The sequence below is a fragment of the Saimiri boliviensis genome, chromosome 1 (assembly GCF_048565385.1).
Source record: "Saimiri boliviensis isolate mSaiBol1 chromosome 1, mSaiBol1.pri, whole genome shotgun sequence".
Taxonomy (NCBI): domain Eukaryota; kingdom Metazoa; phylum Chordata; class Mammalia; order Primates; family Cebidae; genus Saimiri; species Saimiri boliviensis.
The window spans coordinates 198,723,324-198,742,732 of NC_133449.1; the positions used below are offsets into that span (position 1 = coordinate 198,723,324).

The window sequence follows — 19,409 nt, forward strand, 5'->3', positions numbered from 1 at the left end:
GTCCAGCCTCAAAATTTAATATACATAAAATCATCCAGGTGTCGTTTAAAAATGCAGATTCCAATTCAGTAGGTCAGGGCCTGAGATTCTGCAATTCCGATAAACTCCCAGGTAATACCAATGCTGCTGGTCTGTGGCCCCGACTTTGAGTATCAAATTTTTATAAGATATTTCTATATCCTTTTAACATTTTTTAATTTTTTTTTTAGCTTAATCCAGGTTGAGTTTCTTCTAGTTGCAAATAAATAGCTCTCAGTTAAGATACAATATACCCTCAGTCCTCGGTACAGGTAGCAGACCTGTATTTGTTGAATTAAATTTGCTGAATTAAATTAAGGCTTTGATATATAGTGTTTTGATTTTTGTTATTGTTAGTAACATTTTAAAATATTTTTGTTAATATTCTTCAGCATGCAGTGTTTAATTTTTCTCTTTAACCAATGTGTTTGGGGACAGATGTTTAGAAATTTTCAAGTAATTGGGGATATTTGTGAATGTGTTGTTTTGTTTACTTCTAGATTTATTGCCCAGGTTAGAAATTGTGGATATATTATTTCTGTGTTTTGGAATTTTAAAATGTTTTTCTTCTTGAAAATTCTTTCTTTAGATGTGTTAATATATTCAGTAGATCATAGTCAGGACTTGGCAGGGCAGCTGTTTTGTCACTTTAGGGTAAGTTTCCATATAGCTGATCAAATTCATTACATGCCACTTTTATATTTGAATTCTAGATGGAAACCTTATTTTCCCATTTTCAAACTATTTGTAGGGGAGATCTATCTGCTGCCTTACATACACAGTCCTCTCATGTGTGTAATGAAAATAGCAATAGTATATGCCTATTATCAGGCATTGCTGTAAAATGTAAAATGCTCAGCACTGTGCTTGTACCATAGCAAACCTTAAAAAATAGCTCCAGATGATATATTAATATATGTATTTCTGAATCTGCAGTTTTGCTGTTAGTAGCATTCTACTTTGATAGAGATAGAGTAGCTTTCAATTACCCAAACTTCATTCTGACCAAGAAAAACAGCAACAGATGAAGAACAAAAATAAAAGAAACAAAAACCTCCCAGAAACTATATGGAGGACAAGAAATCCCTTGGGGGGCATATGTGTGATGTAATGACTCCGGCCATCTAAAAACAAACCAAACAAAAAAAACAGCCAAGTTAATTTTGTTTAAAACATATTTTGCAGCATCCTCCAAGAGAATATACAGCATCCTTCTGTCAAGCAGTGTATCCAGAATGGAATCTTAATAATGAGATACAACTTTTTTACTTTTTTGAAATAGATATGTGGACTTAATCCTCTCCACCATTAAGCTGTGTAAATTCTCATAGTAAGAATTAGGCCTTTCATTTCTGGTCATTTACAGGTGCCTTGACGAAGAACTATCAAGCACCATCTGAATTGCATGGGGACTAAGAGCCCCAGTTTCAGAGTACAGCAGCCCTCAGCCAAATTCCTGTTTCTTCCCTCAGTAATTAAGCAACCTGCCTTAAGATTTATGCCTGTGGCTCCTCTCCTGTAAAAACTCACCTACCTTAGGAGGCTGTTAAGAGGATTCAGTGAGATATTAAATATGTACAACTTAATTAATAGCACTTTCCCCCAACCATTTCAGATTATTTATCTGCATATCCATCCATCCATCCAGAGAACCTCAGTAATTGGCCAATAATAATTCGCAAGTGAAAGGAGCTTTACAACTCACAAAGAAATTTTCTGTTATTATGTCACATGAAATAACACAAAGTATTTATTTTACATATAAAAGATGAAGTAAGGTTAAAAAAAAGCGGCCAGTAATAACTAGCTAGTAGTATTTGGTAATTCATTTGGTGAGGGTGACTTAAAAATGTATGGAGTATTACTTATTTTGGTTGCAAGTCTACCAGAAATGACTAACGGTGTAGCATTGCATTCCTCCCTGCTTTTGGTTCTCAAACTATGTATCTTAGTAAATGGAATATGCATGCAAAGCAGGCCTGGCTAATCAGTGCATCATAGCTACTTTGGCAAAGGAAGAGATTCACCGTTTCCCAAGCTTTCCATCAGATGGGTGACTTCACAGCCACTAGAAATGTTTCTCATCTTCGAGTAGATGGAAACTCCAACACTGTGCAGTTGCTAAATCCACTTGTCATACCCCCTCCTTTTCTCTACTTCTAAGGTTGCCCTCTAAACTTTTTTATCTGACGGTGGACACGAACACACTCACACACTCACACACACACACACACACACACACGCACGTTTGGCTAAAGGTCAATTCACACAGTAAGGTTGCCCTCTAAACGTTTATCTGACGGTGGGCACACGCGCACGCACACACACACACACACACACAAACACACACGTTTGCCTAAAGGTCAATTCACACAGTGGCAGTGACTTTCATTTTCCTTCCCAGCTTTCTCAGTTCTGAGTCCGGCTAAGCAGGAGGCAGAGAGCTCGCCCTCCTCTGCACGGGCTCTTTTTCTCATTTGAGAAGTAAGAAAGGTTAGGGTCAGGGTTAGAGTGGGTCCTGGGAGGAGTAGAGCAGTGGCGTGCTGCTAGGATATCCACAAGCGGGATGAATTTGGACCAGCTTTATCCCTCACTGTGATCCTTCACTTCGACTTCTGTTTCTCTGTCTCCCAGTTGGTTTACTGCCTGGCAAAGTTCTCTCACAATTAAGTGCCTACAGGACAGCCCCACCAATCCAAACCTGCAGGCAACCCCAGACCTCCGGGGCACCCCGGCGCGGCTCGGGCCAGCCCACACCCACGCGGAATCATTCCATTCATCTGCGACCAATCAGCGCTCCACACGCTCCCGCGCCAGCCCGTACGAGCGAGCGCGCGTTTCCCGGCCACCTCCTCCCAGCCCCCGGGAGCGCCCGGGTCCGGGCCAGGGGGCGGGACCGGGGGCTCGGCCCGCCTTACCCGGAGGTGCTGGGTTCCTTCCCGTCGGGCTGCTGCCGCCTGCGCCTCGGCGGGCTGGGAGGCTGATCGGTGCTGCTGGGAGCGGTGTGAGGTGCTGCGTGGCGCGCGGTGGCTGCTTCCACGTCCTCGCTTCACCTCGGGCAGCCGTGGGGCGAGCCACCGAGCCGCGGCGGGACTGCGGCGGCCGGGGCGCCCTGCCAGGTGCGTCTTCTGGACCTGCTCTAGGTCGTGGGACGAGGGAGTCCGCGGTGGGCGTTGGGGATGGCGGGCCCTGGCGTCCGGGCGGGAGTGGACCTCACAGAGAAAGAAAACTGAGCTCCACGGAGGGGACGGGGCGAGCAGGGAGGATCCCAGGGCTTACAACTCGCCCCTGCACGCCGCCCACCTGTTTAAGTACTAGGACGCCATTAGGCCTCAGTGTCCTCAGCTGTGAAATGGGAGCGGGGCGGTGGTAATCCCGCCTGATTGGGGGCAGTCCTGTTCGCACGAGCGCACCGCGCTTCCTGGTTCTTAGGCGCACTGACAGCGCAGGGGCAGCCGCGTCCCACCAGGCTTCGCGGAGGTGATGCTGATGGCTTGAGACGAAGTTTTCCCCGGGCTTACTGCCTTCCAAGGTCCCTGCTAAATGTATTAACTCATAATTTCTCACCAAATTAGCGTCACTGTTTCCCCTAATTCACACACAGGAAAAATCACCTTAGATCTTTGGGTTCAGCAGCCAGGACAAAATTTGACAAATTCATGGTGGGCCCAGGTTTTTAATGTGAAGTCTCTTCCAGCTTGTGATCAGCTTCCACAGGTTTACAAGACAGCTTTAGGCTCTGAAGTCAGACTACCTGGGTTGGAATTCTGGCTCCATCACTTATGAGCTTGTGATTTTAGACAAATGACTCAACCTCTCTGTTGCAATTTTCGCTTTCTGTAAAACAGGGACAATGATAGATGGACTTTTACTGTTGTATTAAATGAAATAATACAATGCAGTCCTTCTGTAAAGCAGCCAGAAGGACTGACCACATAGTAAGTGATCAGTAGGTGTTAGCTATTGTTATATTTTAAAATCAAGTACAGAGCATTAGGGTTTTTTTTTTAATCAAGTATTAGAACATTAGGGATTTGAAAAGTAAGCTGGATCATTCATATTGTAGAAGTACATTTCCATGTTGCATTTCTTTAAATAGTGAGCGCCTGCCAGAGCCAGTCTGAAAAAATAGAAGCTGCTGTACTTGTCTGAGTTGGAAAACTTTATAGTTCGACATTTATTGGAAATCCAGCTTATGCTGAAATTTTTATCTTAGTTAGAAAATATAATTAAATTTACAAAGCTTTGGTTTGTACGACACCGGGGAAAGTCCATGGCATGTTAAACTGAAGCTGTTCACGGAAGTGAAAACCATATTATTCAAGTAATGCAAGGTTAGACAATTCTGATACCTGCACTTCTTTAGTCATATTACAAAAGTACAAACAGATTTTTATGGCATTTATTTTCTATTAGAGGTTAAATGTTTTATTATGTTCCATATTTAAAATATGTGACAGATAGTTGAGAATAAATGGAGTTGGATTGATCAAGACTATGGTGCTGATAGATGGCCTCAAGAAAATTTTTACCTTTAAGAAAGCTGCCCTCCCTGTGATGGCAGCCACTGTCACCACTAGTGATCGCTTCAAAAACATGGACATAGAAAATATGAACAAAAAGATTAGTTTAAGGAAAAAACATGGAGGTGGACATTACTCAGTATTTGGCCATGGGACCGACAAGAATATAAAATCTTTTATATGAAGCTATTACATTCTGATAAGGTTAAGTGGTGCCTGTTCTCTCTTGAAATGTAAATGTTAGAGTTGGATAATTTATTGATATAAGGTGAAGATAAGGGAATAAAAGACTGAATTAGTAAAAGGAAGTTCAGAATGGTATTTAAAACATTTTCCTGACATTCTCCACAGTTGGAGATTGCAGGAGGTCAAATAGCGTGTTTTCCTTTCAATTAATGTCAGTATCCTGTTATATAAGGAGAAAGAGCCAAGACGTTAGTAACCCAATATTCTCCCCCTGACTTCTTGGTTCTAGAATAGATTCATATTTTGAGAGATGCTCGATTATGCCTGTTTACACAGAGGTAGCAGTTTTGATGGCAACTATTATTTCATGATGGACTTAATCTTGATGAAAATAATCCACGTGAGACTTAACTGCCTGGTTAAATATGTTGCTAGACATATTTAATCAGAGAGAGCATTCTGATTTTGTACTTCTTTCTCTTCCTTTCCTACCTCCCACTGCACCATGCTTTAAAAAACTATTAGTAGAATTTTTAAAATATTTTAGTTTTTGTTGTTATTTCTGTGAAAGCTTAAGGGTAGAATAAGTCAACCTTGAGAGTAAAAACTGGATTCCATCTGTTTCTGTAGTTCTAGGACCTGGTATATGATAGATGTTTGATAAATATTTAATAGTAGACCTCTTTAAGAAATTGTATTTCATTATGGTAATGGAAGTTTTAGTTTCTCAGAAGCTCTAGTATAAGTGAGCATACTCAGATAATCTTGAGGTGTTCCATAAGTGAGAATAGTAGCTTATTGTCTATTCATTTTTTCCATTTTTTGTTCACTGTTTTCATATTGAATGCTAAAACATAAGGAGAATAACATTGAACAAGCCACATTTCCTGCCCCCCAAAGATTTTACAGTTAAAAGGGAGAAGATAGCAAGTCAATAATTACAGCACAGAGTTGCTGTCAGAAAATATTGGAGGGGGAACTAACCCAAGTTCAGGGGAGTCCAAGAAAGATAAGTGGAAATTAGGTAATGAAAATATGCCACATCATAAAAGGGCTTGTAAGCTATAGCAAGGAGCTTGACCTTTATGCTGATCCATATGAATGAATGATAGTACTAAGTACCTTAAAGCTGCACATTCTCATCCTTTCTAGGTAACTTTCTAGGTAAATTTCTGTGTACTGGATTTGCCCAATGATAATGTTTGCTTCTGATAATAACTTTCCATTTCATCTTTGATTTCTATCAAAAGGTTTTGAGTAAATACTCTTATCTACCAACCACGCAACCTAATAGGTGACCTTTGGGTTTATAGAATATGTTTAATCATAGTGATTCCAGTAATAGATTAAAAAAAAAAACAAAAAAAAACAAGCCTTCTGCAAGAACTTGTGCTTGCTTATGGCATACTCTTGAATAAAGTCATTGTACTGGCTATTAAGTTGACGGCCTCTTGAATGAAATTGGGTATATTCTTGACTGAGAGACTTTTTGAATGAGCTCATCAACTTTCCATCCATGGATTGGATCTATACTTGTTATACACTTTGTATCACTTATATAGATCCTAAAAGGTATAGTGAATTTTCTATGTATACTTTCCCATGTTTCTATATAATTTTAGTATTTATGAATTTTAATGGCTTATATGCTCTAATTAGTGGTATTTAAATGTTGGCTACAACCTTAATTTATTTCTGTCACTTTAGTTTTTTTAGATCAGTTATTTCTGAACCCTGGCTAGACAACAGAATAATTAGTGAGACTATTTTAAAGGACCTACATTTCTGAGACCCATTCCAGAGCAAAGCCACTGAATCACACTGTTTGGCACTGGACCCTAAAATCTAACATCTAAAAACAGCAACAACTACTACAAAGCATAAAAAGGTGACTCTGATGTGTGCATCTGTAAGGTCGTCGTTGTCAACCTTATTCCCATAGAGGCTGGGGCTTGAGATTTCATTTAAATGTTTTCTTGACCTCTTTGCCAGCAATTTTATGGTTCTGTAATGGTCAACTTTACCCCTAAAACTTTTTTTCCCTTTAGCCTTTTACTGAAGAGTGGCAGGAATAGAGATAGAATAGTGAAAAGAAGGAATTACGTGAAGAAATTGGGGCTCTGGCACCAAAAGAAGACAAAGACCAAGTAATTTTTGTTTTGAAGCAATAACACATCAACAAAATAAGGGTCTACTCTGTGCCTGGCAGTGTTCTAGGTGGTGGAGATACAGTGATGAATAAAACAAGGACTTCTATGCTATTAGTTAGGAATGAGGTGGGCTAAGAGTAGAATCTAACACCTATGAATAAACAAGTTATATTGTCTGAGAATGATAAACACTATGAAGAAAAGATGTAACAGTAACTGCAGAAGGTTTTATGAAGGATAGGAGATTTAAACTGAAATTGGCATTACATTGTTATTAGTGATGCTAAGATTTGGGATCTAGCCATTTAGGCAGAGAAATATCGAGTACAGAGACCCTAAGTCAGTGATAAGCTAGATCTGTGTGAGGGACAGAAAGATAATCAGTGGGACTAGACCACTAGATAATGAGGTATGATGGTGTTGAAAGGAACCTATTCCTGTTAGGGGTAATCCCAAGCTTTTTGACTTGAAAATTTGGGCTCAATTACCATTTTAATAGGAAATTGTTAAAATGAGGAATACTGTGGCAAACTGAGGGAAGCCAGGGGAGTCAAGAGATTCCCTTTAGTCTTGAAGCTTTCGGTAGGCTTCTGGATCTGGGACTTTTGAGTCCATTGGAACAGTGGGGGCTGGAGGTAAACGTCTGAGAGTTAACAACATCTATACAAGACAGATGCAATCCCTTCGCTCTCCTCCTGCCTTCCCTTTTACTCTTTTATATGAATGATTTTAATAACTGTAAAAAAAAATATGTGATTCTCACCTCTGGCTATGGGTTGTTCATCTTGGGTGCAATTAGGAAAAAACGATGCCCAGGTCCTACTCTCAGAAATTATGATTAGATGATTTGGGGTGAGGGTAGCTATCTTTTTTAGCTCTGGTAGGTTATTATATTGTAAAGCCAGATTTGAGACCCACTGGTCTATTGCCTCAACTTGTGGTATTTGCTGATACTAATCTTGGTCTCCATAACAGAGAGAAGAAATGGAAGGACTTTCTGATGTTGCTTCTCTTGCAACTAAACTTAAAAACACTCTCATCCAGTACCACAGCATTGAAGAAGATAAGTGGCGAGTTGCTAAGAAAACGGTAAATTAGTTCAGTTACTTCTGTTTACGGTGTATCTTCTATCCAATGAATTAGTTGATGACTTTTAAAATTATATGGAACAATATGGACAAAGACCATACAGATATTGATCGACTTACCACCTATGCAACTTACGACCATTCGACTTTATGACCACAGTCACTAGCCATGACTGCTCCGCGTCTGGCAGCGCAAACGTTGCCCAGCTGGGCATACGACAGTGCGGACCAGCTTCTGGCAGCACTACCATCTCCGCGTGGCACCATTTCAACTGTACATTTAGCTTACTCAACTTAGGACCAAATCGTGTTATGTCCATTCCGCGGTCCCGACCGTGGTCGTAATTCGAGCACTACCTGTACTTTGGATGAATATGCAAGATAAATAATTGAGCTAATAAAGTTGATGGTCTCATGTCACACAGAGGAAGAAATACATCAGTAGTAATCCTATACTGCTTTTGTTAGCTCTTTGGATTTTAGACAAGAGGATAGGCTCCTGAAATCTAGAGCCTAAAGAATGCTCTCTTAAGTCAGCAAATAACATGTATCATTATCAATTTAAGAAAGTGTAGTACTCGATAGTTTAGAATAGTTTCAGATATATCAAAAAGCCTATGAAGGTAGCTAGTCAGTATTCCTTTTTACTAATATGACTTGCCCAGACTATTACATGGGTGAGTTGAGTGTTGCTAGAACCAATTCTAAAACCCAGGACACTTCTATTTAAGTGCTCTAGCTATTCTGATATTCAGAATTACTTGGGAAATGATGAGGAAAAACTGTAGGGACTAATTCACAGTAAAACTATCATAATAAATGTTAATTGTTTAATTGTTTTAAAGTTATGAACAATTTTAGAATGAAATATTTAGTGTTTCTAGTGTCATAGTCTGAATGCATTGGTAATGGTAAGTAAGATTGGACTAAGATAGTGCCATCATTGACTCTTACAGTATTTGGATCTCATTAAATGCTACTGAAAATATTTTTTGGAGGTCTATCATTTACAATGTGAAGAACTTTAGGATACAGAAGAAACTCAAATACAAATCCTCCTTTTATTGATGTAGATGACTTTTATGTATTCTGAAAATGTACTGAAGTTTTATTTTAATGCAAAGACAAATTCCCTAGACTTATAAAATTGTCAGTTTTGTGTCTAGCATTCCACCTATGTAATTATTACCATATAATGTTTTTATTTTTCTAGAAAGATGTAACTGTTTGGAGAAAACCCTCAGAAGAATTTAATGGATATCTGTAAGTACATCTTAATAGATTTACGCAGCTCTTAAGACTTTCTGAAACTTATATGCATTATCACTAGTAGTTATTGCTAGTAGGATTTAGCTTTTTAAGATTTTTTTTAACTTTTTTTTTTTTTTTGAGATGGAGTCTCACTTTGTCACCAAGGTTTGGAGTGCAGTGGCACCATCTCAGTTCATTGCAACCTCTGCTGCCTGGGTATAAGTAATTCTCCTGCCTCAGCCTCCTGAGTAGCTGGGATTACAGGTGCCTGCTACCACACTGGCTAATTTTTCTGTGGTTTTTAGTAGAGACAGGGTTTCATTATCTTGGCCAGGCTGGTTTTGAACTCCTGACTTAGTGATCAACATGCCTAGGCCTCTGAAAGTGCTAGGATTACAGGCGTGAGCCACCGCACCGGGTGAATTTTTTTAACTTTCTGGAAAGCATATTGGCCTTATGAATTCAGAGCCTTCAAAATGTCCGTGTCCTTTGTGGTCTGAGTTGGTGGTGAGGAGGTCATAAATAATGATATAAAATGGCTGATAAAATCTGAATTTCTTAGCATTGTATACATGACTCTTCTAATATTCTACATTTACTCAGTGCTATAGAACATTTTATCCTAGGACCTTATGTTGAAGAATTTATCAGAAAAATAACAGTTATTTAAGTACTTGCTCTTCTATCACAGCATTATTTATAATATTGAACATTATAAACCTGAATAATCAATAGATGATTCAGTATGAAACATCTGTGATAGAACATGATATAGCCTTTAAAAAACACATTTTTGAAGATTATTTAATAACATAAGAAAATAATATATTGCTTTTTAAAGCTTGTAGAGACAGCTGCCTTGCATACTTGGAGTAGAATATTCACATACTTAACACTCAGCCATTTTAAAAAATAAAACTGCTGGACCCTGTTAGTATACATGGAATCTTCTGAAGTGTAATGCCAAAGATAACATTCCCAGAGAGTTGAATGGTATAATATTTATGATAAGGACGGGGAAATTGGAGGTGGATTGAGCATTGTAAGCAAGTATGGAAGTTAATTCTTTAAATCAGTAATTCCCAGTGAGGCCTGAAAGTGTAAACACTGCCAAGGGAGCTTTATGCTTGGAGATCTGAAAAGACTTCATAGAGAGCTAATATTTGAGCTAAGACTTAAGAATTAGTATTTCTTAAGGAATGAAAGGCTTCATGTCCTAGGCAGAAGGTATTGCATATCTACCACATAAAAACATAGGAGAAAAACTGGTGGTTTTTTTTTTTTTTTTTTTTTTTTTTCAGATTCTTAAAGGGATATGTGATCAAAAGAGTAGTTGGACACAAAGTACTCTAAATGAGGCAGTAGCACAGAAGTCCAAAAGGGCAAATGAATGTGAAAGATTTAATGATGGTGGTAATGATAACCAACATTAATGGGAGCCACGTATTGTTCTAAGTACTTTATATTTAGGAAATACTCCTGATAAAAAATGTGGTGACTGATTCTGACTATGGAAATGGGGTTAAGAGAAAAAGAAGAGTCATAGCTGAATCTAAGGAATTCTAATTTGACTAGACTTATTTATGTTACTTCCACCTACCTCCTACCCCAAGTTAAAGAATATAGGATGGGAGAGCAGATTTACGATGGGGGAGATAATATAAGTTTGGCTTGAGATATTATAAAATGATTAAATAGCTTCAGATGCTTTTTTAAATAAAAAGGTACTGGTAGAGCTGAAGCTAATTTCTAATTTCATCTCCTTTCTTTCATCCCTAGAGGTAACTACTGTCCTGAAGTTATGTGTATTGTTCCTTTGTCGTACTTTGCCACATCATTATATATCCATAAACAATAAAAAGCATTATTTCGTGTGTTTTTTATGTTCATGTGTATGTGTTTGTATGTGTATATTTTGTTCAGTAATTTGCCTTTATTTTTTCATTAAATATTATGTTCTCAGGATTTAGCCATGTTGTTATATGTAAGTCCATTGGGTTTTTTTTTGTTAATATACCACAATGTTTTTATCTATGTTTGCAGATTTGCCTATTGATAGATTTTTAGGCTGTTGTCAGTTGTTTTCTACAAAGTACAATGCTATAGTAAACCTTTTGGGATATACCTCTTTGTGCACACGTGTAATTTTCTTTGGGTCATAGGGGTGTATATCTTCCATTCCTCAGACATTACCAACTTGCTCTCTAAAGTAGCAGTTTAAGGTTACTATTTACTACTTACAAGTTTTTAATCTCTGTCAGTGTGAAGGGTATTAATGAGATTGTTCTTGTTAGTATATACGTGATTACTAGTGAAGTTGAACATCTTTTATATATTTATTGATATCTCAGGTCAATCTTACTATGTCCTTTGCCCATCTTTTCTGTGGATTTTCTTTTTCCGATTGGTTTATAGAACCAATGTATCCTCTATAATAATTATTTGTTTATATGTGTAGCCCTACCTACCTTCTCCCAATCTGTGGCTAGTTTTAAAAAATGACTTATATTTTCTTGTGTGGTGTGCATGCTAATTTTCATTGATCTTTTGTATTATTTGTGTTTTTCTGTGTTTTACATATTCAAGAAGTCCCTGTGTAGTCTGAGGTCACAAAAATGGTATCTTGTATATTTTTCTCAAAATTTTAAAGTTTTTCATTTTACATATTTTACATAGATATTTAATTTTTATCTGGAATTAATTACTATGAGTAGTGGAAATAGGAACTTAAGTTTTATTTTCTCCATAAGGATAACTATTGAATCTAGGCACACCATTTATGGAATTATCCATTTTTCCCCACTGATAAGTAATGCTGCCTTTGAAATATGTCAAGTGCTGACATATTTATGAGTCAGTTCCTTGGTGTTCTGTTCTATTGCCCTATTTCTCTGTTCCTAATAAAAAGTTTTTAAAAGTCGAGGTAAAAATATTCATGTGCTAATATGTCAGAGGATAACTGAGAAAAAAATTTAAATAAATGGAAACCTTACGGCATTCTATAGACTGTTTTTGGCTATTCTATAACATGAAGCGACTTACAATGTTCATTATGATACATAGTATATCCTTCAGTTCTCTTATTAGAGTTGAGGCTAAAGGGTACATGCTGATAAAATAAGTGGTGGAACATAATTTATCAGAAAAGTTACTGGAATTTATTCCCTTTAGAAAAAAAACTCTTCATTAATTTTAATTTTAATTAATTAATTTATTTATTTGAGATGGAATCGCACTCAGTTGCCTAGTGGCATGATCTTGGCTCACTGCAACCTCCACCTCTGGGGTTCAAGCGATTCTTCTGCCTCAGCCTCCCAAGTAGCTGGGACTACAGATGCATGCCACTGTGCCTGGCTAAGTTTTATAATTTTACTAGAGGCAGGGTTTCACCTTGTTGGCCAGGCTGGTCTCAAACTCCTGACTTTAAGTGATCTACCAGCCTCGGCCTCACAGAGTGCTGGGATTATAGATGTGAACCACTGTGCCTGGCCTAAGTTTTATTCTTACTTTCAAGGTTACCTATATACTATAAGGGTATGCTGAAATTTTTTATTGTAACAGCAGTTGACTTTAACTTTTTTCCTCCAGCTACAAAGCCCAAGGTGTTATAGAAGACCTTGTCAATAGTATAATAGACCATATACGCCCAGGGCCTTGTCGTTTGGATTGGGACAGCTTGATGACTTCATTGGATATTTTGGAGAACTTTGAAGAGGTATCTGTTTATAGAACCATTGCTTTAGACTATGTGTATGTGCATGAGAGAGTGCATGAGTGAGCCAGAGTATATGAGCTTGAGCATTTGTACATACTTATATTCATTATATTCATTGCTTTGAGTATAGTACTCATGACAAAGATATCACATGGGAGTCCCATGCTGCCTCTTAAAAGTTTGCATTTCCTCATACTAATTAATGAGTGTTAGACTGAGTTTGTTTTCCACAGTAGCTATATCCTTGCTGCTTAAAAAAAATATTCAGCATCTTTAATTGTAAAACTCTAGTTAAGATTCTGAAATCTAAAATTCTGAAAAGACCACTATTATATTTAGGTTTCTAGGTGAATGTGTGAGGCATTTCTGTAATACTAAGCCAACATCAAAGACCAAAGATAAAAATCCTACCTTAAATATTCTAAAATTATGTAGCCAAAATAGCAAGCTGTTTCTATTTTTATTAATTTCTTGCTTAATGTTTGATTTCTTTAAATTAAAATGTTGTAGTCAAAGTATTTGTGGATTTGATCTTGAACACTAAAGCAGTCTATATCCCTTAATTCCATGTGGGTTGTTATATAGAATAAAATATGACTGTATTTAATTAGAAATTTGGATACTGGATAACTTGTACCTATTTTGATTATGTATCTTCTTCATGGCCATCCCATAGCAGTGAGATTTAGCATAGAGATCTAGATCTGTCAGAATCAGTGTAAGAATTATTATAATTATGAAACATTTTAAATAAATGTTCATTTCTTTCCAGAGATATATGAAGGTATGTGTGTTTCCTATAGTAGTAATACTTGTCTTACCTCTTGTTTTTCAGAATTGCTGTGTGATGCGTTACACTACCGCTGGTCAGCTTTGGAATATAATTTCCCCAAGAGAATTTGTTGATTTCTCCTATACTGTGGGCTATAAAGAAGGGCTTTTATCTTGTGGTAATAATCTCAAAACTTTATGCTTTTTTTTCAGTATGGTTTAAATATTCGTATTTTCTAGACTGGATGTTTCTTTCTTTGTGAAATATATTTTGAACTCTGACCCTGTAATCACTAAAATTTTTTTGCAAATGCTAAACTCTAGGGAGTAAAATAACAATATCAGAAGGGTTTCTGAAACCTTTCTGGTAAGTTTTTGTTCCCAGTTACATAGTATCCTCTAGGTCAGAGGTGGCAAATGTGGATCACATGACTGCCTCTAAGAAAGGGGTCTTGTAAATAGGTTTTCTTCTAAGACGCCCTTGGAAAACAATTTCTGATCATATACACAGGAAAACTAGATTTGGTATGTGTTAGGATATTCTTCCTTCCTTGAGCTTTGTTGTATTTTTCTTTTCAAGATTAAAAATACTGCCATTGGAAGGCTCCTGTTTTCTAAAATGTACCTATAGGTAAATTAATATTATTTTGTATATAATATATACATGAGTTAGCAGTTGTAAGTAAACATCTACTTGATTATTCTTAACTAGCAAGTACCAAAGTATAATATGGTCGTCACTGTGGGGAATAGTTAGGAGGCACCATGGATTATTGGCACCTCGAAGCCTAGGTGCTACAACCAAGATTTGTAGCTTCCAAGGAGTTACTAAGGTGACATGATGTCATGTATTCTGAAAGGATTAAAGTTTCCCCATTACCTGTCTGCCAACCTCTTGTCAGAATCCTCCTTGGTAAGTCTCTTTTTCATTCTGCCATGGTCACTCTTGGGGTTTAATTTTCATCTATATGGATAAGAATAAATATTTTAAAAAGAATTCTGGTAATGTTTTTAAATTAGAGTTTTATATAAATGTCAGTTGTTGCTATTAATAGTGTTATTGTTAAAATTGCCTTGTAGGAATAAGTCTTGACTGGGATGAAAAGAGACCAGAATTTGTTCGAGGATACAACCATCCCTGTGGTTGGTTTTGTGTTCCACTTAAGGACAACCCAAACCAGAGTCTTTTGACAGGATATATTCAGACAGATCTGCGTGGGATGATTCCTCAGTCAGCAGTAGACACAGCCATGGCAAGCACTTTAACCAACTTCTATGGTGATTTACGAAAAGCTTTATTATAGGCAAAATGCGTTCAAACTTGCAGGACTATGGATCAACTCTGTCTCTCAGCCACATGGCCTGTAAAAATCATTGATTCCACTCTTCTGCATAGCCTGTAGAAAAATTTGAAATAATTTTGGTTTAGTAGTACATTTGGTTTTATTCCTAAAGTAAATAGCTATCTAAGAGAGGGCATTTTCATTTTCTTTTCTTTTTTTTAAATTTTGAGACAGAATCTCACTCTGCTGCCCATGCTGGAGGGCGGTGGTGTGATCACAGCTCACTGCAGCTTTGATCTGACCATTCAAGGGGTTATTCTACCTCACCCTTCTGAATAGCTTGGACTACAGGTACACCACCATGCATGGCTATTCCTTTTTTTTATTTTTTTTTTTATTTTTTGTAGAGATGTGGTCTCACTATGTTGCCCAGGCTGGTCTTGAACTCCTGACCTCAAGAGATTCCCCACCTCATCCCCCTCAAAGTGTTGGGATTATAGGCATGAGCCCCCATTCCTGGGGGATTTAAATTCCCCCAATTTAAAATGTGGAATTCAGTTGCTGTCTAAATTTTGAGTCTCTTAAAAGTATCAGTCTGTAGCTGGAACAAATACATTCTTAGATTTATCTAGTGCCTAGATACCATTTTATAATAATTAGAATGGAGTATTATGGGTCCCCTAATTAATTTTGTGGCTGCCTTAAGTGAGATTTTCTAAATGATTTTCACATTCTAAATGACTTTGGGTTTTGAACTATCCATCTAGTTTACTTCTAAAATGAGAACTTGAGGCCTTTCAGTGTACGCAGGCAAATCTTTGTATATATTTATGTTTGTGTACATGCACACATCTTGAAATCCATTTCAATGTTTAATGTCAGTTGTTGATGTATTAGTATTTCTGTGTCTACTGTTTTGTTGTTGCTAATATGGGTAAAATGGGCCCTGAAATACATGCTAGAAAGGCCACAAAATGCACAAAAGCGTATAGTGTTTCAAGTGCATGATAGTTTGATTTGTGTTTTACTTTATTGAGTTTTCCTGGGTGTAAAGAAAGAATAAATCATAGTTCTTCATACCCATTTTGTCAAAGTGGAGCAGTGAAGCTGTTTTTTACTTTTGTTTTTATTTATTTTTTGCTCCTGGAGATGACAGATTTCAAAAAACAAAAGGTGGCAGCACCACAATGTTCATGGTGAATAATCTCATAGTATCGACATTGATCCAGCTCTGATAGGAGGGATGCACAAAGGGGTCTGTATTCTTAACGGCTTATTAATTACCAGTATCCTTTTCTAAGTTGAATTTACTTTTGAATTACTAGATTTCTTTCCCTTTCATTCGTTCTGCAGTAGTGAAAGAAAACTATTAGTTTCAGTTTCCCATGGTAATGGGTAAATGTTAGTTTTGACTTCTATTTTGTTCACTTATTTATATTAGTATAGAGTAGGAAGTCTCATGTTCTACTATTCTATCTAGGATGGTGAAATTCCAAAGGTGCCTAACTTGGGTAAGGGATTTGTGACAAGATAGTATACATTATTATAAGGGCTATTATTTCCTGACCTGGAGATCCCTAAAAGCAAATAAACTGCCTGCTATCTCTACTCTAGTGCTCTCTTTGTCCTTATCAACATATACTTCCTATGGAGTAATTACATAATTTACTATTAAACATGGATCCACTCTAGGTAAAATTACCCTCGTGGAAAAATTTTCATTGTGAAGATGATGAATTTAAAAATTATGTTTGAATCACCTAAAAAATATGTGCAGCTTCTAGATGGGCTCTGAAATCTGCTGGGCTCTAGCTGTGTACTTTAGAAAAATAACAACAGCTTTATTGATATATAATTTACATATTATGTCATTTACCCATTTTTAAGTGTCTAATTCAGTGAGTTTTTAAATACATATGTAGAATTGTGCAGCCATCAACACAATCTGGATTTAGAACTTTTCCATCATTCCGAAAGATTCCTTTTGTCTTTTTTGCAGACTCATATCTAACACAAATCTAAAGTTTATCACTGTTGCCAGGATAATTACTATAGGTTTTGTTTGGCTTTGTTTTGGAGAGTGGAGGTGTTCATAATTCTAAGCTCAGGAATCTTGTGATCATGTATTAAATATGTTATCTTATACCATAATGATATAAAAGCTTAATGATGTGGGTTGGGATGGATATTAACGTAAATAATTGAGTCTGCTGCTTCTATAGCAATGCTGTAGGGTAGAAAAATAATCTAAGTGATATATGTAATTTAAAAAATTCTAGAAGAAACAGCTGAAGTTAATTTTTATATTTTATTTAACTTAATACATTCAAAATGTTATTTTAACATGTAATTGATATAAAGATTTATTTTGATAGTTTGTATTGTTTCTTGTACTAATTCTCTGAAATCTGGTATGCATTTTACTAATTTGGGCAAGCCAAATTTTAAGTGCTCATCAGCCACATGAGGCCAGTGGATACTGTATTGAATAGCACAGTCCTATAGTATATTTATTAATTTGTCTTGTTATAAGATGAAATAGACTAATATGAAATAATATCTTAAATGGAAATCTTTTCTAGTCTCTAGATTCTTTGCTTGCTAAATAGGACATTTAAACTTTAGATATAAATCAGTTAGTAGTTGCCAATGAAATAAAATTATTGCCAAAAAATATTTTCCTTCAAAGATAAGTAACTTTTGATATGGCAGTTGATGAAATGAAAGAATATAATCTGCCTTGTTAGATGGTTATTTTCTGTAGCTTGTAGGTAGTATATATTAGAAACTTGTGTATGTAAGAAATATTTGGCATAATACTGTTTTCAGTACATAGTAGCTATTTTTTAAGGAAATTAGTTCCATACAAGAAAAAACTTATAATAAAAGTGATACTTTTGCATGAAATATTAGTTTGTGTTAATAACTCTTAGTTAACCCTTAAAGTTTAAAACAATATTCAGAAAAAATGAGAATCTAGCATTCTGTAGTTAATCTATAATATAAATTGATAAAGTACTAGTGGACTTGTAAATGTTAAAATTCTCTTCATTTCAGTGTTTCTTGAGGTTGGATATATTTGAAATTGTAGATTTCTATGTGCAAAATATCTCCTAGTTAATAGAGTTTTTTTATTCCCCTCCCTTCAGCCTATTCCTTTTCTAACTGAAGGACATTTTATCAACAGTAGTGTTGAATTCAATTAATATCTCAAGCTAAACAACAATGTAATTGAAGTTGTATCTGGAGAAGATAGGAAAACATTGCACAATTTAAGCCCTTAATGGTCTATTGAGCTTTTAGGGGATGTAGACTGCATGGCAGGGGCTACAGGGACAGAGCATTGCCTGTAATACAGATAAAAGCTTTACCTCTTTATTGGAGAGTATACTACCATCTTTTGAATCAGGTGTTTAAATCCAGTTTCTTTTAAGTAAATGGGGCTGTAGCGATCCCCACCATATAGAGAAATCAACAGAACCAGAGAAGTTAAGAGGCCTGATCAGGTTTCCCTTAGAACCTGTGTTGTATAATTACCTGCCTGATGTGTCTTCCGTGTCTTTCTTATTCAACTTCTAGAAGTAGAGAAGGTTAGGGCTTCAGCGTTGAAGAAACGTCAGAATAATTTCAAAAAACAGGAAGTTGGAATTATAATTTTTCAATTATTGTACTGTTTTTACAGATTTTACATATATAAATGTTAAAATTTATCTCTTGCAGTTCAATGAAAGCTATAATATAGATTTTTTAAAGAAGTTTATATAATTATTTTATGAACCAATATGTAAAACTAGAATATTTATTAAACTAATAAAGAATATGTTATTAGTATCAATAAAATATGTATTTTTAAATTGCTGTGAAATAAAATAAAAATTTCTAGACACTCTTAAAATTCGTCATTGATATTATCTTTGTAATTTAACATTAAGTACTATTTAGTTTCGTATGCCTGAACTTAAAGTATGTAATTTAACTTTCTGAATTCCTACAAAAGAAAAATATAAACCTGGAAAATAAAGTTAAAAACACACATGCTGATCTCTCCTGCAGTCTCATATAATTTAGCTATTATACAATACTGCTGAATCTTTATTTGCTATTATATATTTAGAACAAATGACGACTATATTCTGCCTTTGTAAATTATGGACAGGATTTATTGTACACATGTTCAAATAATTGTGTTACTTTGATTAGGAATTACCATGTTTTGTTTGGAATTGAAAAAACTAAAAGTAATGACAAGGACACTGATCTACGTTATCAGAAAGCAGTTAGGGATGCTGTGGGAAACATAGAAAATATGACTATGGAGCAGGAAGTTATTTTCCTCATTTAATAAAACATCTGGTACTATGGTTTGAATGTTTGTGTTCCTCTAAAATTCATACGTTGAAATCCTAACCTCTAAGATAATGGTT

At 36.1% G+C, this 19,409-nt stretch overlaps 1 protein-coding gene across 1 annotated transcript; it reads left to right on the forward strand.

Annotated features, from left to right (window-relative positions):
* Positions 1-2,927: 2,927 nt before the first annotated feature.
* STARD4 (StAR related lipid transfer domain containing 4) lies at positions 2,928-18,825 on the forward strand. The gene is made up of 6 exons (XM_010339913.3): positions 2,928-3,137; positions 7,853-7,966; positions 9,179-9,228; positions 12,805-12,931; positions 13,767-13,881; positions 14,783-18,825. Exons 2-6 carry the CDS (start codon positions 7,862-7,864, stop codon positions 15,004-15,006), a joined length of 621 nt encoding a protein of 206 aa, XP_010338215.1. The 5' UTR covers positions 2,928-3,137; positions 7,853-7,861; the 3' UTR covers positions 15,007-18,825.
* The last annotated feature ends 584 nt before the right edge of the window (positions 18,826-19,409 follow it).